Source organism: Oncorhynchus masou, chromosome 16, assembly GCF_036934945.1.
Source record: "Oncorhynchus masou masou isolate Uvic2021 chromosome 16, UVic_Omas_1.1, whole genome shotgun sequence".
Lineage (NCBI taxonomy): Eukaryota > Metazoa > Chordata > Actinopteri > Salmoniformes > Salmonidae > Oncorhynchus > Oncorhynchus masou.
Genome location: NC_088227.1, coordinates 9143471 through 9160506, shown reverse-complemented (window position 1 = coordinate 9160506; position 17036 = coordinate 9143471). Strand labels below are relative to the sequence as shown.

General features: G+C 42.2%; 1 protein-coding gene across 1 annotated transcript in view; it reads right to left on the bottom strand.

Annotated features, from left to right (window-relative positions):
• The window catches only part of LOC135557426 (5'-3' exoribonuclease 2-like), a 30263-nt gene extending 13846 nt beyond the window's left edge, over positions 1-16417 (bottom strand). The window contains exons 1-19 of the mRNA XM_064990681.1: positions 16205-16417; positions 15230-15357; positions 14802-14913; positions 14550-14661; positions 14354-14412; positions 14043-14132; positions 13484-13556; positions 13221-13271; positions 11917-12074; positions 11627-11701; positions 11287-11420; positions 11118-11175; positions 10735-10842; positions 10409-10453; positions 9877-10020; positions 6480-6568; positions 3778-3913; positions 1945-2052; positions 1729-1818 (exon numbers count right to left, since the gene is read on the bottom strand). Of these exons, the coding sequence (XP_064846753.1) occupies positions 1729-1818; positions 1945-2052; positions 3778-3913; positions 6480-6568; positions 9877-10020; positions 10409-10453; positions 10735-10842; positions 11118-11175; positions 11287-11420; positions 11627-11701; positions 11917-12074; positions 13221-13271; positions 13484-13556; positions 14043-14132; positions 14354-14412; positions 14550-14661; positions 14802-14913; positions 15230-15357; positions 16205-16279 (1845 nt within the window). The 5' untranslated portion in view covers positions 16280-16417. The remainder of the gene's footprint in view (positions 1-1728; positions 1819-1944; positions 2053-3777; positions 3914-6479; positions 6569-9876; positions 10021-10408; positions 10454-10734; positions 10843-11117; positions 11176-11286; positions 11421-11626; positions 11702-11916; positions 12075-13220; positions 13272-13483; positions 13557-14042; positions 14133-14353; positions 14413-14549; positions 14662-14801; positions 14914-15229; positions 15358-16204) is intronic.
• Between the last annotated feature and the right edge of the window lie 619 nt (positions 16418-17036).

The following is a 17036-nucleotide window of genomic DNA, read 5'->3' as shown; positions in this document are numbered from 1 at the left end:
TGTCAATTGGAGGTGTACCTGTGGATGTATTTCAAGGCCTACCTTCAAACTCAGTGCCGCTTGGCATCATGGGAAAGTCAAAAGAAATCAGCCCTCTGACCTCAGAAAAATAATTGTACACCTCCACAAGTCTGTTTCATCCTTGGTAGCAATTTCCAAATGACCGAAGGTACCACGTGCATCTGTACAAACAATAGTACGCAAGTATAAACACCATGGGACCATGCAGCCGCTCAGAAAGGAGGCGCGTTCTGTCTCCTAGAGATGAACGTACTTTAGTGCAAATCAATCCCAGAACAGCAAAGGACCTTGTGAAGATGCTGGATGAAACAGGTACAAAAGTATCTATATCCACAGTAAAAAGAGTCCTACATAGATAACCTGAAAGACCGCTCAGCAAGGAAGAAGCCACTGCTCCAAAACAACCATAAAAGCCAGACTATGGTTTGCAACTGCACATGGGGACGAAGATGGTACTTTTTGGAGGAATGTCCTCTGGTCTGATAAAACAAAAATAGAACTGTTTGGCCATAATGACCATCATTATGTTTATAGAAAAAAGGGTGAGACTTGCAAGCCAAAGAACACCATCCCAACCGTGAAGCACGGGGGTGGCAGCATCATGTTGTGGGGGTGCTTTGCTGCAGGAGGGACTGGTGCACTTCACAAAATAGATGGAATCACGAGGATGGGAAAATAATGTGGATATATTGAAGCAACATCTCAAGACATCAGTCAGGAAGTTAAAGCTTGGTTGCAAATGTGTCTTCCAAATTAACAATGACCCCAAGCAAAGTTGTGGCAAAATGGCTTAAGAACAACAAAGTCAAGGTATTGGAGTAGTCATCACAAAGCCCTGACTTCAATCCTATAGAACATTTGTGGGCAGAACTGAAAAAGTGTGCGCGAGCAAGGAGGCCAACAAACCTGATTCCGTTACACCAGCTCTGTCAGGAGGAATGGGCCAAAATTCACCCAACTTATTGTGGGAAGCTTGTGGAAGGCTGCCCGAAACGTTTGACCCAAGTTAAACAATTTAAAGGCAATGCTACCATACACTCAATTAGTGTATGTAAACTTCTGACCCACTGGGAATGTGATGAAAGAAATAAAGGCTGAAATCAATTACTCTATTTTAAGAATGGGAAATGTCAGAATAATAGTAAAGTGGTGATCCTAACTGACCTAATACAGGCCATTTTTACTAGGATTAAATGTCAGGAATTGTGAAAAACTGAGTTTAAATGTATTTGGCTAAGGCTAAACTTCCGATTTCAACTGTACCATAAATACTCTGAAACAACCCAAACAAACAGCATATGCATCCAACAAATGTGTCTAGTCACAAGCTTGATGTAGTCATTGCGTGCTAGAAATATGTGAGCAAATAAACTATTTTAATGTAAGTGAATTTGTCCCAATACTTTGTCCCCTAAAATGGGGGGGGGGGGGGGGCAGACTATGTACAAAAGGTGCTGCACATTTTTTAACTGTTCACCTGATATGGATGAAAATACCCTACATTTAAAGAGGACAGTCTGCACTTCAGTGTAGCATTCCAAATCCAAAGCACTGGAGTACAGAGCCAAAAACAACTAAATGGGTCACTGTTCCAATAGCTGGAGCTCACTGTATATTTATGGTTTCCTACGTGTGATCTACAGTTGCGTACCCCATCAACGATAACATTTTATGCTGAAAATGTGTAATATCAAGTGAAAAACTTACTGGATTGCTCATGAGTGACCGCCATGTTTCAGGCAGGAAATTTCCACTTGCAGCAGGGAAAACACCCATCAGCTGCTCCAGGGGCTTGAACTGAAACACACAGCAACAGACTAGAACACGCCACACAGAACATTACAGGCTTAAACCAGGGGAAGACTGAAGTGGAATGACAGAAAAAAAAAAAAAAAAAAAGCCTGCAGGCCAGACCATTCTTACCGGCTTGGTCCCAAGCTCGAAGTCGGTGAACATGCCTTTGATGTCTTTGAAGTCTGAGGCGAACGGGGCGTAGTGGAACGGGAAGTACCACTTCCAGGATGCGCACCCCTGTGAAAATCAACAGAAACAGTTGAGACGGCCCGGGCAAATAATCCTCCAATACCTCACCAACTGCACTGACAGTGGACTAGATGACTGGCTAACTGGGGCCCAATCACCGCAGATTTGTACTTTACTCATCTTTCATTTATTCGTGTAAATATTCATTTGCGGAAATGGCAATTCAACAGTAAAATAGTCAATAGATAGCCTACTAAAAAGGATGCCCAAGTGTGAATAAATTCCATTTTAATTATATATAGCCTACATGACACTAATCTAGGTGACATTTGCCAGTGAGTATGACTGACATTTAAATCTTATAAGATTGCATACTCAGGGAAAACTGGAAAATGGAAGTAGTAGAAGTTGCTAAACCATGAAGTTTAATCAGTGTAAGGAAGGAATGGTGGGAAGGACTTGGAAATCCATGAACATGTCCCAAAAACACTTTCCAATACCAGGTTATTACCTCTTCACTTACTAACAAAATGAACACTGAAATTCATGTCATCCAATATTTTATGTATTTTCATATATACACACACATTAGGCAGAGGCGATAAAAAATATTAACCCAAAGAATCCAACCCTGAAACGCTTATCCTCGGCTAGTGAATGACAGTCGCCGGCTGGCTGGTTAGAAAGCTCTTCTCGTAGAGAACGAGGTCCCCTAATCATTTCAACAGTCTTCACATCAGACTTGGCAAAACTAATTTAAAAAACACAGACAAGTCTATTATGAAAGGTAACTCATTCAAATAACAAAAAGGTGGCCCACTGTGCCAACACAGGATAAGAATGCGTGAGTCAGACAAAAACAGCCAAATACCCATGTTTAAATAGTCCTAGAACATATACATAATCAAATTCTCCGGCACAAATCAATTGTTTTTAAACGAACAACGTGACAAATCAAGGTAACGCCATGTTATGCAGAGCGATCCTACTAATAAAAATAAAATGGGTATGAGCTTTAAGCTTTGTGTTTTGGCGTCCGACTAAACCGTTCCGTTTTCCCACAGCGTTTGGCAACATGTGTGCACGCATCAGAACTCCAGTGGCACAACCAGCCCGGTGAATGTCTGGCGGAAACTACGAGACACGTCTCCATCAATGGAGGGCCCGGGTAATGAATACATTCAGGCCGTCCCCCGGGACTGCTGTTGATTGCCGAGCATGTGGTGTCAACACAAGGGCCTCGCATGCACAGGGCTTACAATTACCTTGGACAAATCCCTAAACACCAGTCTATTTAGACTAGGATCTTCTGGAGAGAACCAACACCTAATTATTACATTTTAAGTTAAAGATCAGGATCTGCACCTACAACTAACATTTAAACCGTTTTTTTTGTTTTTTTGTTCGGGGACAAAGCAAACAGAGTAGCGAGGACAGCTTGAGTCATCAGATACCGAACAAAGACCTCCAGAGAATACGTCGTAATCCCACGAGACCTGAAATTATGGGCTGAAGTGTACATTTTCAGAGAGAGATTTTTTCTCTCCAATTTCAACTTAATACTGCTCAATAGTCAGTCAAATAATTGACCATTGAAAGATGACCCATCCAATTTGACCAGGCCTTGGGGTTTTTTAAAGCCCATTCTGAGAGGGACGTTATGATGTTAGTTCTCAGCTGTGCAGGTTAAGCTTTTAAAAGCATGGCCTTGTGTCTGTGACTCTGCATCCTGTGCATATGACAAATAAACGTTGGTTTGAGTTAGTGTTGTACCTGGTAGTAGTACCTCAGGACCCAGCAGAGACCCTCCACGTAGGACATGACCACCTTTTTGCGAAAATCATCATCAGTCGCGTCAACGTCAAACTTGGTCTTGTAGTATCGCTGCTTCCAGCCATCCTCCCACAACCTAACACAGGGACAGTCGTATTCATTTCACCATTCATGCACATGGAGTGGTGTTCATGTTCCATTGTGGGGGTTAGGCAACTAGATTCAGCCACAGGACGATTTGTGTCAGGGTGCCGGAACATAATTATCATTGGGCTGCGCCCCAATAAATAAATCTTGGTCAACCGAGAGGCATCTGTTCTTTCGGCCAATCGATTCTTAAACATTGAGAGAGAAACACACACACACTATGTTTGAATAAAATCCACTATATGTAGGCAGAGCTTTTCTGCTTTAAGCACTGACATTAAAAATGACGATGCATTTCTAAAAAATAGGAAGCCAGAGATCAATTTAGCCTAAACTGATTTTTCTTTTTAGAGAGAGAGAGATTATACATCTTTTCCCGACCCTCCTCCTCCCACTGACCTTCGCTGCCGTTACGCTCCTGACTTTGCCGGTAATAGGCTACACCAGCGATCAGCAACCTTTTCAGTGTGGAGTGGCAATTTACTCTACAATTTCCACTGATCTGCATGCCAGTTATGGTTTTCATATGCACATTTCTCAGGTATAATAAAGTCTTTATATCTCAAAATAAAAAGGTAATGTGGTTAATCAAAATTGTAAATGAAAATTAAACAAATCTAAAAGTAACTTGCAAAAAACAACTTACATAAAGCCAACAAATCAAAACATTGCAGCCTACAGGAAGAAAATATCCTGATGAATATGAATATCCTATAAATCACATTGGCTACGCATGGCCTGTCTGCAAGGAACTGGAAACATTGCATTAACTATTGTATTAACTCAGTCCTGCATTAACTATTGTATTAACTGGGCCCTGCCTGAAACTCCTGCTAGCAAAACTGCAACCCTGTACAATACCCCATAATGACAAAGCGAAAACAAGTTTTGGAAAAATTTGAAATGAGAAAAACCAACAGAAATACCTGTTGCAGCATTGAAAGTCCCCAAGAACAGTGGCACCCATCATTCTTAAATGGAACTGAGCAATCCGGGGAGAAAGGCCTTGATCAGGGAGGTGACCAAGAGCCTGATGGACAATCAGAGCTCCTCTGTGGAGAATCTTCCATAAGGACAACCATCTCCGCAGCACGCCACCAATCAGGCCTTTTTGGGCGAGTGGCCAGACAGAAGGCACTCTTCAGTAAAAGGCACATGACAGCCCGCTTGGAGTTTGCCAAAAGGCACCCAAAGACTCTCAGATCATGTGAAACAAGATTCTCTGGTCTGATGAAATTAAGATTGAACTCTTTAGCCTGAATGCCAAGTCTGGAGGAAACCAGGCACCATCCCTACAGTGAAGCATGGTGGTGGCAGCATCATGCTGTGGGAATGTTTTTCAGCGACAGGGACTGGGAGACTAGCCAGAATCGAGGCAAAGATGAAAAGAGCAAAGTAGAGATCTTTGATGAAAACCTGCTCCAGAGCGCTCAGAACCTCCAACTGGGGCAAAAGTTCACCTTCCAACAGGACAACGACCCTACGCAAACAGCCAAGACATCACAGGAGTGGCTTTGTAACAAGTCTCGGATTGTCCTTGAGCAGCCAAGCCAGAGCCTGGACTTGAACCCGATCTAACATCTCTGGAGTGACCTGAAAATAGCTGTGGAGCAACGCTCCCTATCCAATCTGACAGAGCTTGAGGGGATCTGCAGAGAAGGGGAGAAACTCCCCAAATACAAGTTCCAAGCTTGTAGCACCAAACCCAAGAAAAATCGTTGCTGTAATCACTGGCAAAGGTGCTTCAACAAAGTAATGAGTAAAGGGTCTGAAAACTTATGTAAATGTAAAATTTTTTTTATTATAAATTAATAAAAATGTCAAATAAACTGTTTTTGCTTTGTCATTATGGGGTAGTATAGATTGAATCAATTGTTTTCCTCCTCAATTTTAGAATAAGGCTGTAACGTACCAAAATGTGTAAAAATTCAAGGGTCTGAATACTTTCCAGAGGCACAGTATATAATTTTACTTAACTGTTGTCGACTCCTATTGTATAGGTGACAAAGCCTTCTAACAAGTAAGGATGAAAGCCTTGGGCCTGCTCATCAATAAAACCATTCTCAGGCTTTGCATCGTTTGTCACTATGCCGAGTAACATAGAGCACCATTTCCTCATCTTACATACAGGATCTGGTAATTACCATAGTAGTCCATTTCTATGAAGGCTTGGGAGACAAACTAGTTTGCTTCTTTAAGTAGTAGTGTAATGGTTTCGACATACTAGTAGATTGGCGATGCAGTGCCATTCTGCACACATAATCAAGGATGAGCAGCATCTGTCTAGTCCATCCTCCACACTGGCCCACAAGGAGAGCAGCCTAGTAACAGGAAAGCCTCCATGAATACCAATTTAGCCCAATGGATTTAACAGCTTTGGCGAGCGCATCAGGAATTTGAGAATATTCCTTCTTTCCATATTAATCACTTGCATGGACTAGGAGAGGGTGGTTGGATGTGGTAAGAAACCACAGAGGGGCCCCTGCAGTGGAGAGGCATAAATCACACCATCTCCCTAGCTGAGATGCCTGCCTGGATGGTTGACAGGCGTTTACCTGACGTTATCTTCAGGATCTGGTTCGCTGTCGCTGTCCTCGGCTTTCCGCTTCACACCCCGGCCATCCTGCCCATCACTGGTCCCTGCCTGGACAAGATACAAGACGGAGAAGACAGTCAGGAGATAGCATACAAGGAAGACATATCCTTAGAAATAAATATACCCACGTCATCTTTCAGTCTGACAAGAAGTAACCCACGAAGCAACTTAAAAATGAAAGCGCGTGGACAATTTCTCCACCATCGGAGGAAGCAAGAGCGGTTGGGACTGATATTCTCCTTTGTTTGAGAGCTCATACCTGATCCTATTGAAATAAAACCACCTCAAGTAGGGAGTGAAGACCTTCCCCTTTGCCACGCTTCCCTTGTGAACACCGCAATCATGTGCAAACTCGGGCTATTGTTCTCATGCATTTATGTAGCAAAAGCAGAGTGAATGGAGGCACTGTAACAGCTTCTTACAATGTACATTCATAACTTTAATAAATTACTTGTAAAGACTGGCATCAATAGAAAATGGCTACCACACTCAGACGTAACATGCTGCACATACAGGGCTCGAAAATAAAAATTCTTAATTGGTAGTAATGACCTACTGCTCAGATTTTTTCGTAACATGACAAACGTAAGCCTATGTAACAATTAGGCCAGACAAACTTGATTTACAGTTTAACGGATGCCCCTCAACCTTTTATTTTTGCCAATTGATGCACTGTCCACTCGAGGATTTCCCAAGCTGATACCCAAGAGTAAAGGACCAAACCACTTCAGATCACACGCTTGTTAACATTCAGGGCCTCAGATTGAACAGTGACACCCGCTTGGAACCTGTACGTGCAGATGTTTCATTGCTCTAGCATGCCAGCATGGCTGAGGCGGTGGAAATTCCTACTATGCGTGTGTCCAGGTTAAATGTAGGATGTCCCTCTTTATAAACAAAGTTGGTTAAATCCACAATTAAATGCTTAATTTTATGTCCTATTAGAAGCAATTAATACCCAAAAACAATGTCAACAAACCAAATGACTGACCAGAGATCAGGGCATTCATTAGCAAAGCAGATAGTATTGGACAACCAGATTGAAATCAAAATGAGCGATGACATCGAAGTGTGTCAGCTGCATGGTGATTTGCGATTCATAAATTACATTTTACCGGTTCTGCCTGTAGCAGGTCGACAGACAACTTCAAATGAATTTAGTCTTTTGTCATCATGCGCTGCCAAACACAGCCCGCATATCCTGCAAAATGCATTGCCAGTGGCACGTGCCGATCAGGAGCTCCACAATGATGCGGTAACTGGCTCCAAGGTGGGGGCTTTTCATGGCAGCCGGATGAGGATGCGTTGAGTGATTGACTGTATAGGCCGACTGGGCTCAAATTTGCTTCAGTGGATTGACGTTTCTAATTGCGTATGTTAAATAAATAAATGTATTCTGTAGATGCCACACAATGGCTGGATTTCAATGCACTTTTTCCAATGCTACATGACAGACCTTGAATGATTGTCCATCTACAAAGTAAAGGCCTAGTCTATGCAAGTCACTTAAGAAAAAAGATCTCATTTAGCAGACGCTTTTATTCTAATTCAAGAATACAATGTAACAAATATTTAAGCAGCCAGGGACAAGAGGCAGGGCTGTATCCTGAATACAGTCCCAGGTAAATGCCAATCAGCACGACACGATAGCGGAGGGCTAGTCAACCCATTTACCTGGGCACAGTTCACTCTAGGTACTACAGAGATCGAAATTCGAAAGTGAAACATTGTTTCCGAGGTCGGACATGCAGACAGCGAGGCTTAGAATAACCCCCGCCGTATCAAACTAAATGCTAGGGCAGCAAAAGGGGAACTAATGTGAGAGTTCAGATAAATACAACAACAACAAAACTTGGCTCACTCAACTCACCTTTTCAGACAAAAATCTATATCTGTTTAAAACAGTAAACCATCTTTGTCTGGCCTAATCAATTATAAACAGTTCTGTATCAATGTGGTTTGTACAGTAGGCTATAGGCCCAATCCATTACCACTATGCTTGAATAGCCCTGTGTTGCCAATGTTGTTCTTCTCAGACCATATTAAAATGATACTGCTAAACTTAAGGTTTATGATCACACTGGTAATAGATTAGTTGTATTACTTGTGAGGTACACCCAGGTGAGCATACATTCAATTATTTGAATGTATACATTTTTACTGGACTGATTGAATCTGATGGTCACCACCCCTCTGCTCTCCCTCCTGCTGCAGAGACTGACCTTGACCAAAAAGGGGACAGTCTTCAAGCTGATGGTGGAACTCAAGTCGCGTTATTTCTGCTTCATGCACAAATTTACAAAAAGTTGTGGGGGGGGGGGGGGGGGGTGTTGGTCACACACCAAAACATTTAGGAGCATATGAGACCAAAAATGGTCACACTTTAGAGCCCTGGATACATACAGGGTACTGTCAAAATAAAGGAAATGCAACATGGTGTCCTAATATGGCGTTGGGCCACCACAACAGCTTCAATGCGCCTTGGCAGATTCTACAAGTATCTGGAAATCTATTGGAGGGATGTAACGACATTCTTTCATGAGAAATTGCATAATTTGGTGTTTTGTTGATGGAAAACGCTGTCTCGGGCACTGCTCCAGAATCGCCCACAAGTGTTCAATTAGGTTGAGATTTGATGACCAAGACGGCCATGGCATACAATGTTATCATGCTTATCAAACCATTCAATGACCACTCATGCCATGTGGATGAGGGTATTGTCATCCTGGAAGAGGCCACTCCCATCAGGATAGAAGTGCTTCACCATGATCACTCAAAATGGCGGTGTATTTATTGCCGTTTAACATTGCACGCTAAGGGGTTGAGTGGACCTTAGGAAAATGTACCTCACACCATAACAGAGCCACTAGAACCCTCATTTACTGTATATACACAGACAATTTAACATGGACACAATTCCTGTGCTGCATGTGATCAATACAAGCCATACATTCTGGTAGTCTTCAAATCACTACAAACTGCAACTGTAAAGTTAATGTTGTGCAATTTCACACATTTTGCAATAGGGCAGAGAAATGAAGCAGTTTTAAAGCTAATTTCCTGCAATTCTACACCTTTTGCCATGACTTACACCATGCTCATATGATGAGTGAGAGTAACTAACAAAATCAAATGGGGGGGGGGGGGGGTCAAGTGCCAAGCAGTGGTCTTGGTATGACTCGGTTGGGAAATGAACCCCCCAATCTCAGAGCAGACACTAACCACAGAGTTGTACAAACATCCCATAATCGCCTGCTGCGCCCTAACATCTCATTAGTGGCTAGTAAATAATAGGAGTCTTCCTTCTGCACCAAGTTAACCAGAAGCAATATCCCCATGATCAGCCCTCATCATACCCTGTTGTGCTGGTCCCTGCCCTGCATCCGCATATCAAAGGCTTGGTGCCGGGCATTCTGAACCACCTCAGGTCTGCCTCTGCCGCCAAGGGCCTGGGGGGCAAACTGACCGCTGGTCAGGTAGGATGGGCCCTGCTGCTGAGCCTAGGGAACACAAATTCACACACACACATACTGGCAATTAACAACGTAAGTTTCCCCACTTGTTTCCTGGTTTCTCGTTTCCAAATCTCGCAGACTTTTGGTTTCCCAGGTCCAAATAAAGAACTAGCATACAATGCAGTAGCCCTCAAGGCCCAGAGTTGTGCACATCTATTGAGGGAACATTTCAAACAGTTCCCATCTTCAATACAGAGCTACAACATAGACAGTTTCAGAATAAATGAAAAATACAGTGCGTGTGATTGCCCATTGAAACGAATGAAATTGTATAGTCCGTTCAAAGAAACACGGAAAATGTGAGGACTGAGGGCTTAATTCAAAACATCTCGTCAAACAAATAGCCATAACATGGGTACATCTTTCCACTCACCTTCATCCTCTTCTTTTTCTCCTTATTCCTTCGCTTGAATCCCTCCTGCAAGACAAACCCCATTAGTGACAAACAGTGAAGCTGGAAAAGGACATGGCTTTCAGTTCACAATGACTAATTCCCTGACTTTTGCATCAACCACATTATCTTAAATAACGACGCTGTCAAATACCTACCTGAACGAGCCATTTTAAAATCAAATACCCATGCAGTGGTTAATGCAAATCATATGGAAAATCTCCCAGCCCACTGTTTAGCCAGAGAAGAATATAATCTATTGAGCAGTACTTTCCCTGCTGAAAGCTACTGATCCTCCTTAGTCTTACATCATCCTCTTTGCGCTTCTTGAAGATGTTGTCCTCAGCCACACCGATTGCCTGCATGATCAACTCAACACTCTCCAACTTGACAAAGCCATTCTCTGTGATGTAGCCCTGTGAGGAGGGACAAAGACCAAGTTAAGGCTATGAACAAATACCTGGGCAAGGAGGAAAGTCAGGACAGCTGTTAAGGGCATGTGTCCTAGACAACTTAAGCCTAGTCCTGGACCAAAAACCTTTTTCAAGGGAGAATTCCAATTGAGCATGATTTTTAGTCCAGGACTAAAAAATAAATAAAAATAATACAAAATAAAAATCGGTGTTTGGGAAACTGAACCAAATACTTTTCTTTTAGGGGACATACCTAAGCCTACACTGAAAACACTTACCCCAGTCTTGTGCACAACGTCTTTGTAGATGCCCACCAGTCGATCTATCGCACCCTCTCTGAAAGACACGAAAAGTATCATCAACTGAAATGTTTGGAAAGAGCAAGAATTCATTGTCGTCAAGGTGTTTTCAAGACCGTAAGCATCATCTCAGTTCAGTCAGGCTTACCTAATCTCTAAGGACGGTAAATGAGGCAGGAAATCGTTGCCAACGAAGAAGCACATGAAGACCCAGTCGTCGACAGTCCTCTCAAAGTCAAAGGGAAAGGGCAGACTGGCCATTGTCAACTCTCGCTCCAGGTACTACGGAAAAGGAAACAAACCTTGAAACGCAGATCTAAAACCGGGGAGACTCATGCCTCAACAACTTATCAATGTTTGATCTGAAGTCAAGGACGTATTTCACACATACAACCAATAACACAACGGATCAGAGAATTACTAGCTACATGTCCAAAAACACAACTAGCAGTATTTGTTTAAATTCAAGAAGATATGACAGAACGTACCTCACGCAAAACGCACAGCCTGATGAATATGAACTCCTGTTCAGAAGCCGGCATAGCGTCTGCAAACTCATCATGCTGCAATAAGAACACAACATTGGTCAACGCTGTTGATCGCCGTAGAGAAAACGGAATGTTGACCTTTTTAGGAGAGGTTTACTGAACGCATAGTGCTGGACCAAAAATCAAACTCAATGGAGAAGCTCCATTGAAAATGATTTTTAGTCCTGGACTGGGCCTAATCTACGTCTGTGAAACTGGCCCTTGGAGGCATAGCTATAATGTCAATGTACCTCTCCCTGTTTCTCCCTGGCCACTCCCTGGCAGTCCTTGATCTCATGGCCTTTCTGTCCACACATAGCACAGGGCCTGGGCTGGTTGGGCTTGAACTCCTCTCGGATGATGGTGAAATTGGGCTCGTGAGTGGCAAGGCCCAGCATGATAAGGTCAGCTAGGGAAATCCAAAATAAAATATGCAAACAGAATAGAAGAGGACATTCAGCAACTCTTGGATAACAGTGGCAGTTGGTGAAAGAGCGTCTATTGTTAAAATGTAAAAACCCACGTGTTTCGACCCTTCATCAGTATTGTTGTGCAAACAGAAAACCTTGAATACATTGAAAGGCTGAAAATAGCTCTGAAGTACTGCATTTTATACATGCTTTGTCATCCGGGACAATTAACTCAGGTTTCTACGGCATTATGTTAATTAAATGACCTAGTCTATATTATGAGCCATGCCTGCATTATCATCTACAAATGCTAATATGCACGTACAATACCATGATTTATCCATTTGGGGGGAGGGGGAAGAGCGCTGCGCCCAAAATGGCGCCGTTTCCCTAGAAAGTACACAACATTTGACCAGAGCCCCACTGACCCTGGTCAAAAGTAGTGCACTAGTGTAAGGCCTAGGATGCCATTTGTGACACAGCCTGAATGTATCAATCTCCTCTTCAAGCTAATTACATACAACAAAATCCCTCCTTTGCTCACCAAGTGCATCATGAACCATGGAATGCTGAAGCTTTTATCTATCATGTCCTGTGTAAGTGCACCCATTCAAAACTAACTGGCCATTAATATAGCAGAACAATAAGGCCTGCAGAAAACCGTGACGCTCTATCGTCTAACAACGTACAAGGTTGGAGAGTTGCAAGTAGTATTGCTAACTGTTTTTAAGGACTGGAAACCAGGAACCTGTTAATATACACTCTCATGAACTTAATTTATAGACGTCTCAAACGTAGTCTTAGAAAAACAAAGCAAGTACGCCATCACTGTCAACCACAGGCCTTGAGCCCGTCAGGCTCAATAAGATAATGTATCCCCTACAATTATTGACAACTACTCAACAAAACCTGAATATGAATCACTGCATCTACATACCTTCAAGTTGGTTTGACAAGAGTCTTAACAGTAATTGTGGCATCTAATTTGCTTTTGTGTCTTTACCCATCATGCTCTCTCATAACTACAAGTTGCAGGATATATATAAAACACAGCTTTGGGGAAAGCTCTTGCGATAGATGCTCAACTTTCTCCCATTGTTGGTTACTCTTCAATACTTAAGAGACCCTTGTGGTGCAAAGCTTACCGTCAGCTCCACAAAGACAGTGGTGTGTGTTGGGGTCATGGTGAGGCTGAGCTGTGAGAAACAAAAAAGATAAATGGATGGATTATGAGTCATTACATATAGTTAGCATGTGTGATTGCAGAGCTTGAAATAAAAAGTTGCACTAAGACAGAAGGCCATTTGAGACCTTGTAATATGCCTGTCAGAAATCACAATGTCACAAATTACCTTTAAAAAGAAGGGCAAATAACCACATATTGAAAATGACCATAAATGGCTCATACCTCTCTGTCGCCTGATATAGTCCATGATCTTATGCTCCCCCTCACCAGGGACACTGGCGTCAGACAATATGACCTAAAACGAATAAAGAATGTTTCCATATGAACAATGATAGCAATATTCAATGCATATGACCATGTCAGACTTGACCTTGGTTTAATTTCCAATAAGCACATATTGAGGAATGTTCTAAGGCAGGGCTGCCCAACCCTCTTCCTGGAGATCTACGGTCCTGTACAATTTCAGTCCAACCCTAATTTAGCATATCTGACTCAGCTAGTTAAGGTCTTGTTCAAAAGCTAATTGGTAGAATCAGATGTATTAAATTAGGGCTGGACTGAAAACCCACAGGACTGTAGATCTCCAGGAAGAGGATTGGGCAGCCCCTGTTCTAAGGCCTTAACATGTCTGAGCTGAAGAACTGACCAACATAACACTTAAAACGTTTCAGCTTGAGGCCAAAATGTGTCAGCTTTTAAATAAATTAAAGACCACAAATGCATTAGAATTTGTTGTGTTCTTTTTCTGAGATGCTATCACCTTTTTTGCAATAATACTTACTGTAATGTTACGCCATCCAGGGTCATTACTGAGTCTGTCTGCAATGTAGTAACGGAGACACTTTGCAAGGTTGTCCATGAACTCTGTGCCCTAGAGAATATTCAAATGAATAATGAATTTCCAAACAGTAATTCACAATTTAGCAGCCTGACAAAAATGTGTCAAAAAGTACCCAGGGCAAGTTCCTCTGCAATCAGAGATCTCAACTTTAGTGCACCGTCATGAAGACATTTTACACTGCAAAATATTGGTGACAGTAACACAGCCTTAGAAAATATTGTTATTATACAAGAAAAGCCTCAAATACTTACTGGGGTGATACAGTTACTGTCAAATCTCTCCTTGATTTCATCAGGTGGAAGATACCCTCCTAAAAGGTAAAGATTAAAAAGTTGTGTCATATATTTAGTATGTAATTCTGTTATGGCAAATATTTCTCATTAAATGTGCTTAGTCTAAATTCGAATGGAACGATAAGTATAGACAGTTTTCTGAAAATATATGCACCTCTCCCGAGGATCTCCTCTCGGATGCGGGATTTCTCCTCAACCAGTTCCATTCCTTCCTTGGAGGCGCGGAATCGCCTGGACCGCTGCTGGTTCATTTTGGCACGAGGGGCCTGTTCAGAGATAAACAGAATGTCACAACTGCTGCACAGGTCATTGGCCAACATATTGTTTGAACAAAACTGTAGGATATTTAAAAGGGGTTAATAGAAAAAAAGGTTCTCTCCCATGAAAAGAAAGCAGCAGAACTTACCACTCCATCAATAGCCATGTAAAGAACCCTTCTGGGCCGCACAATGTTGAAGAGACGATCCATGTATTCAAAGATGGCAACCATCATTTCATCTTCATTTTTGGGGGCAGCCCTGTGAAAGTGAAGTGGGGTTTTAGGGGGTTAATACTAGAACAACATCACAACTCAATGTAATACACAAGAGTACTACCATAGAGATTCATAGCTATTGAGTGTATTCCAAATGGCACAGTGTATATATACTGCACTACCTTTGACCGGCGCTCTATGGGACCTGGTCAAAAGTAATACACTATAAAGTGTATTATAACGTTTCTGTACAGCACTTTGTGACATCAGCTGATGTAAGAAGGACTTCATAAATACATTTGTAAGATTGATTGATATAAAGGGAATATGGGGCAATGCTATGTTCTGTGAGGACTCACTTGTCTTCAGGATGTGTACAGGGGTGAATGATCCCATTCATGTCCAAGTACAAATTGTCAAACTCCACTTCATTTGGATTCGGTTTGCTGGTATCAACAGGAATCCGTACACCGTTGCATTCCTTGGACTGTGAGTAAAGGGAAGATGGAACCAAAATTAATTAAACATTCTTGCAATGACACAACTAATGATAACCTTATTTATGTAACAATAGTTGGCTGCGCCATGCATAAGACTGTCAAACGTTCTCTAGTCATAACATCGATGGGCCGTCTAGTTTCAGTTTTGTTTGCAAACCAATGGAAAGCCAACTCGACTCGCGAGTTTGTCACTCAATAGTCGTTTCACAATGAATTATTCTCGGCCCCGGGCTCTCTCAGCCCTAGACAATTAAACAACGTTTTACGATGAAATTGAGTGGCGACTTGTTTGGGCGGACTGGAGCTCCGAAGTAACAAAATTAAGTGAATATGAAAACGTATTTTATTGCCCAAAGAATTTACACACGACATTGTTCTGTGTAATGTGTCATTTTTTTGGGGGTGCTGAGGTCAGTTTTTGATAAACTTCCTTGTATGTAACGTCGGAGCTCCAGTCACCGTTAAACTCCACAATTTACGATGGAGTTGGCCATCTTAGCCCAAGGCAAGACTGGCCCTGTGATAATGATGTGCATGTGTAGCCATCTAAATTGCAAGGAGCATAGCTGGTGCGCTGGCTTGCTAACGTTAGTTGCGTGCATCCCATACATTGTTCATTCAATCTAAAAATGGCTATGTTAATGTTACACTACTGATATAGTTAGGAGATTTAATAGCTAGTTAGGTAATGTTATATCTCAAGTGCAGTAATGTTCGTACCTGCGCTAACAAACAGTTTACAGGAATAAATAGCATAATTATTACACGGCCTTAAAAATGCGCAACACTAGCTGGCGCTACCAATCAGGTAACTGGCTACAAACAAAGACGTACCCTCTCCTCAGTACAATGGACAACAATCGTAGAATATTTCCGACTCAACCAACGAAAAAATGCGGGGACTCCCATCTCCCGTAGTTTCACAATACGCTACACACAGCTATAAAATATTACATATGTTTAAAACGTCTTGGTTAAAAACGACGGCTGGAGGAATAGCTAACTGTTTTGCTAGCTACGCGTTTCCAAATAAACTACTGATCACGGTTGATTTCCGGGTTATAGGGTTTATCTTCCGGGAGCCATTTTGCACATGTGAGGAATCGAATAGCGCCGCCATCGCGAATTCAAAATACCTCAGAGATTCAAACCATAAAGAGGAGAATGCTGAGGTATTACATGTTGAAACGTTCAAATGTTGCGTTCGGAACCAAGTGGAAATGTTGTATTTACAACACTAACGCCCCTCCAAATTTGAACTTGTATTAGTATGGTTTTTGAACACTATAATTAGTTTACAAGCATGATAGCTGTACTTTTAGTTTTGGGTTTTACCAGCTTGTTGGCAATGAGCTAATCTGAGTTTCTCAGTGAGTTCTACTAATGAAACTTAAAGGGTGCATACTGTCACCCTGTGTGTGTTGTTTGAACAGGTATTAAAGCTAAGGTTGGTGATTTACTGCCACCTGCAGTTTACAGAAGGCTGCTGTGGGGGAGGATGGCTCATAATAATGGATGGAATGGAGTCAATGGAACAGTATCAAACACATGGAAACCATGTGTTTGGTGTGTTCGATACCATTCCATTGATTCCGTTCCAGCCATAGGAGCCCGTCCTCCCCAATGTACCATCGGCCTCCTGTGCTTCAGTCATGGGGTTCCCGAG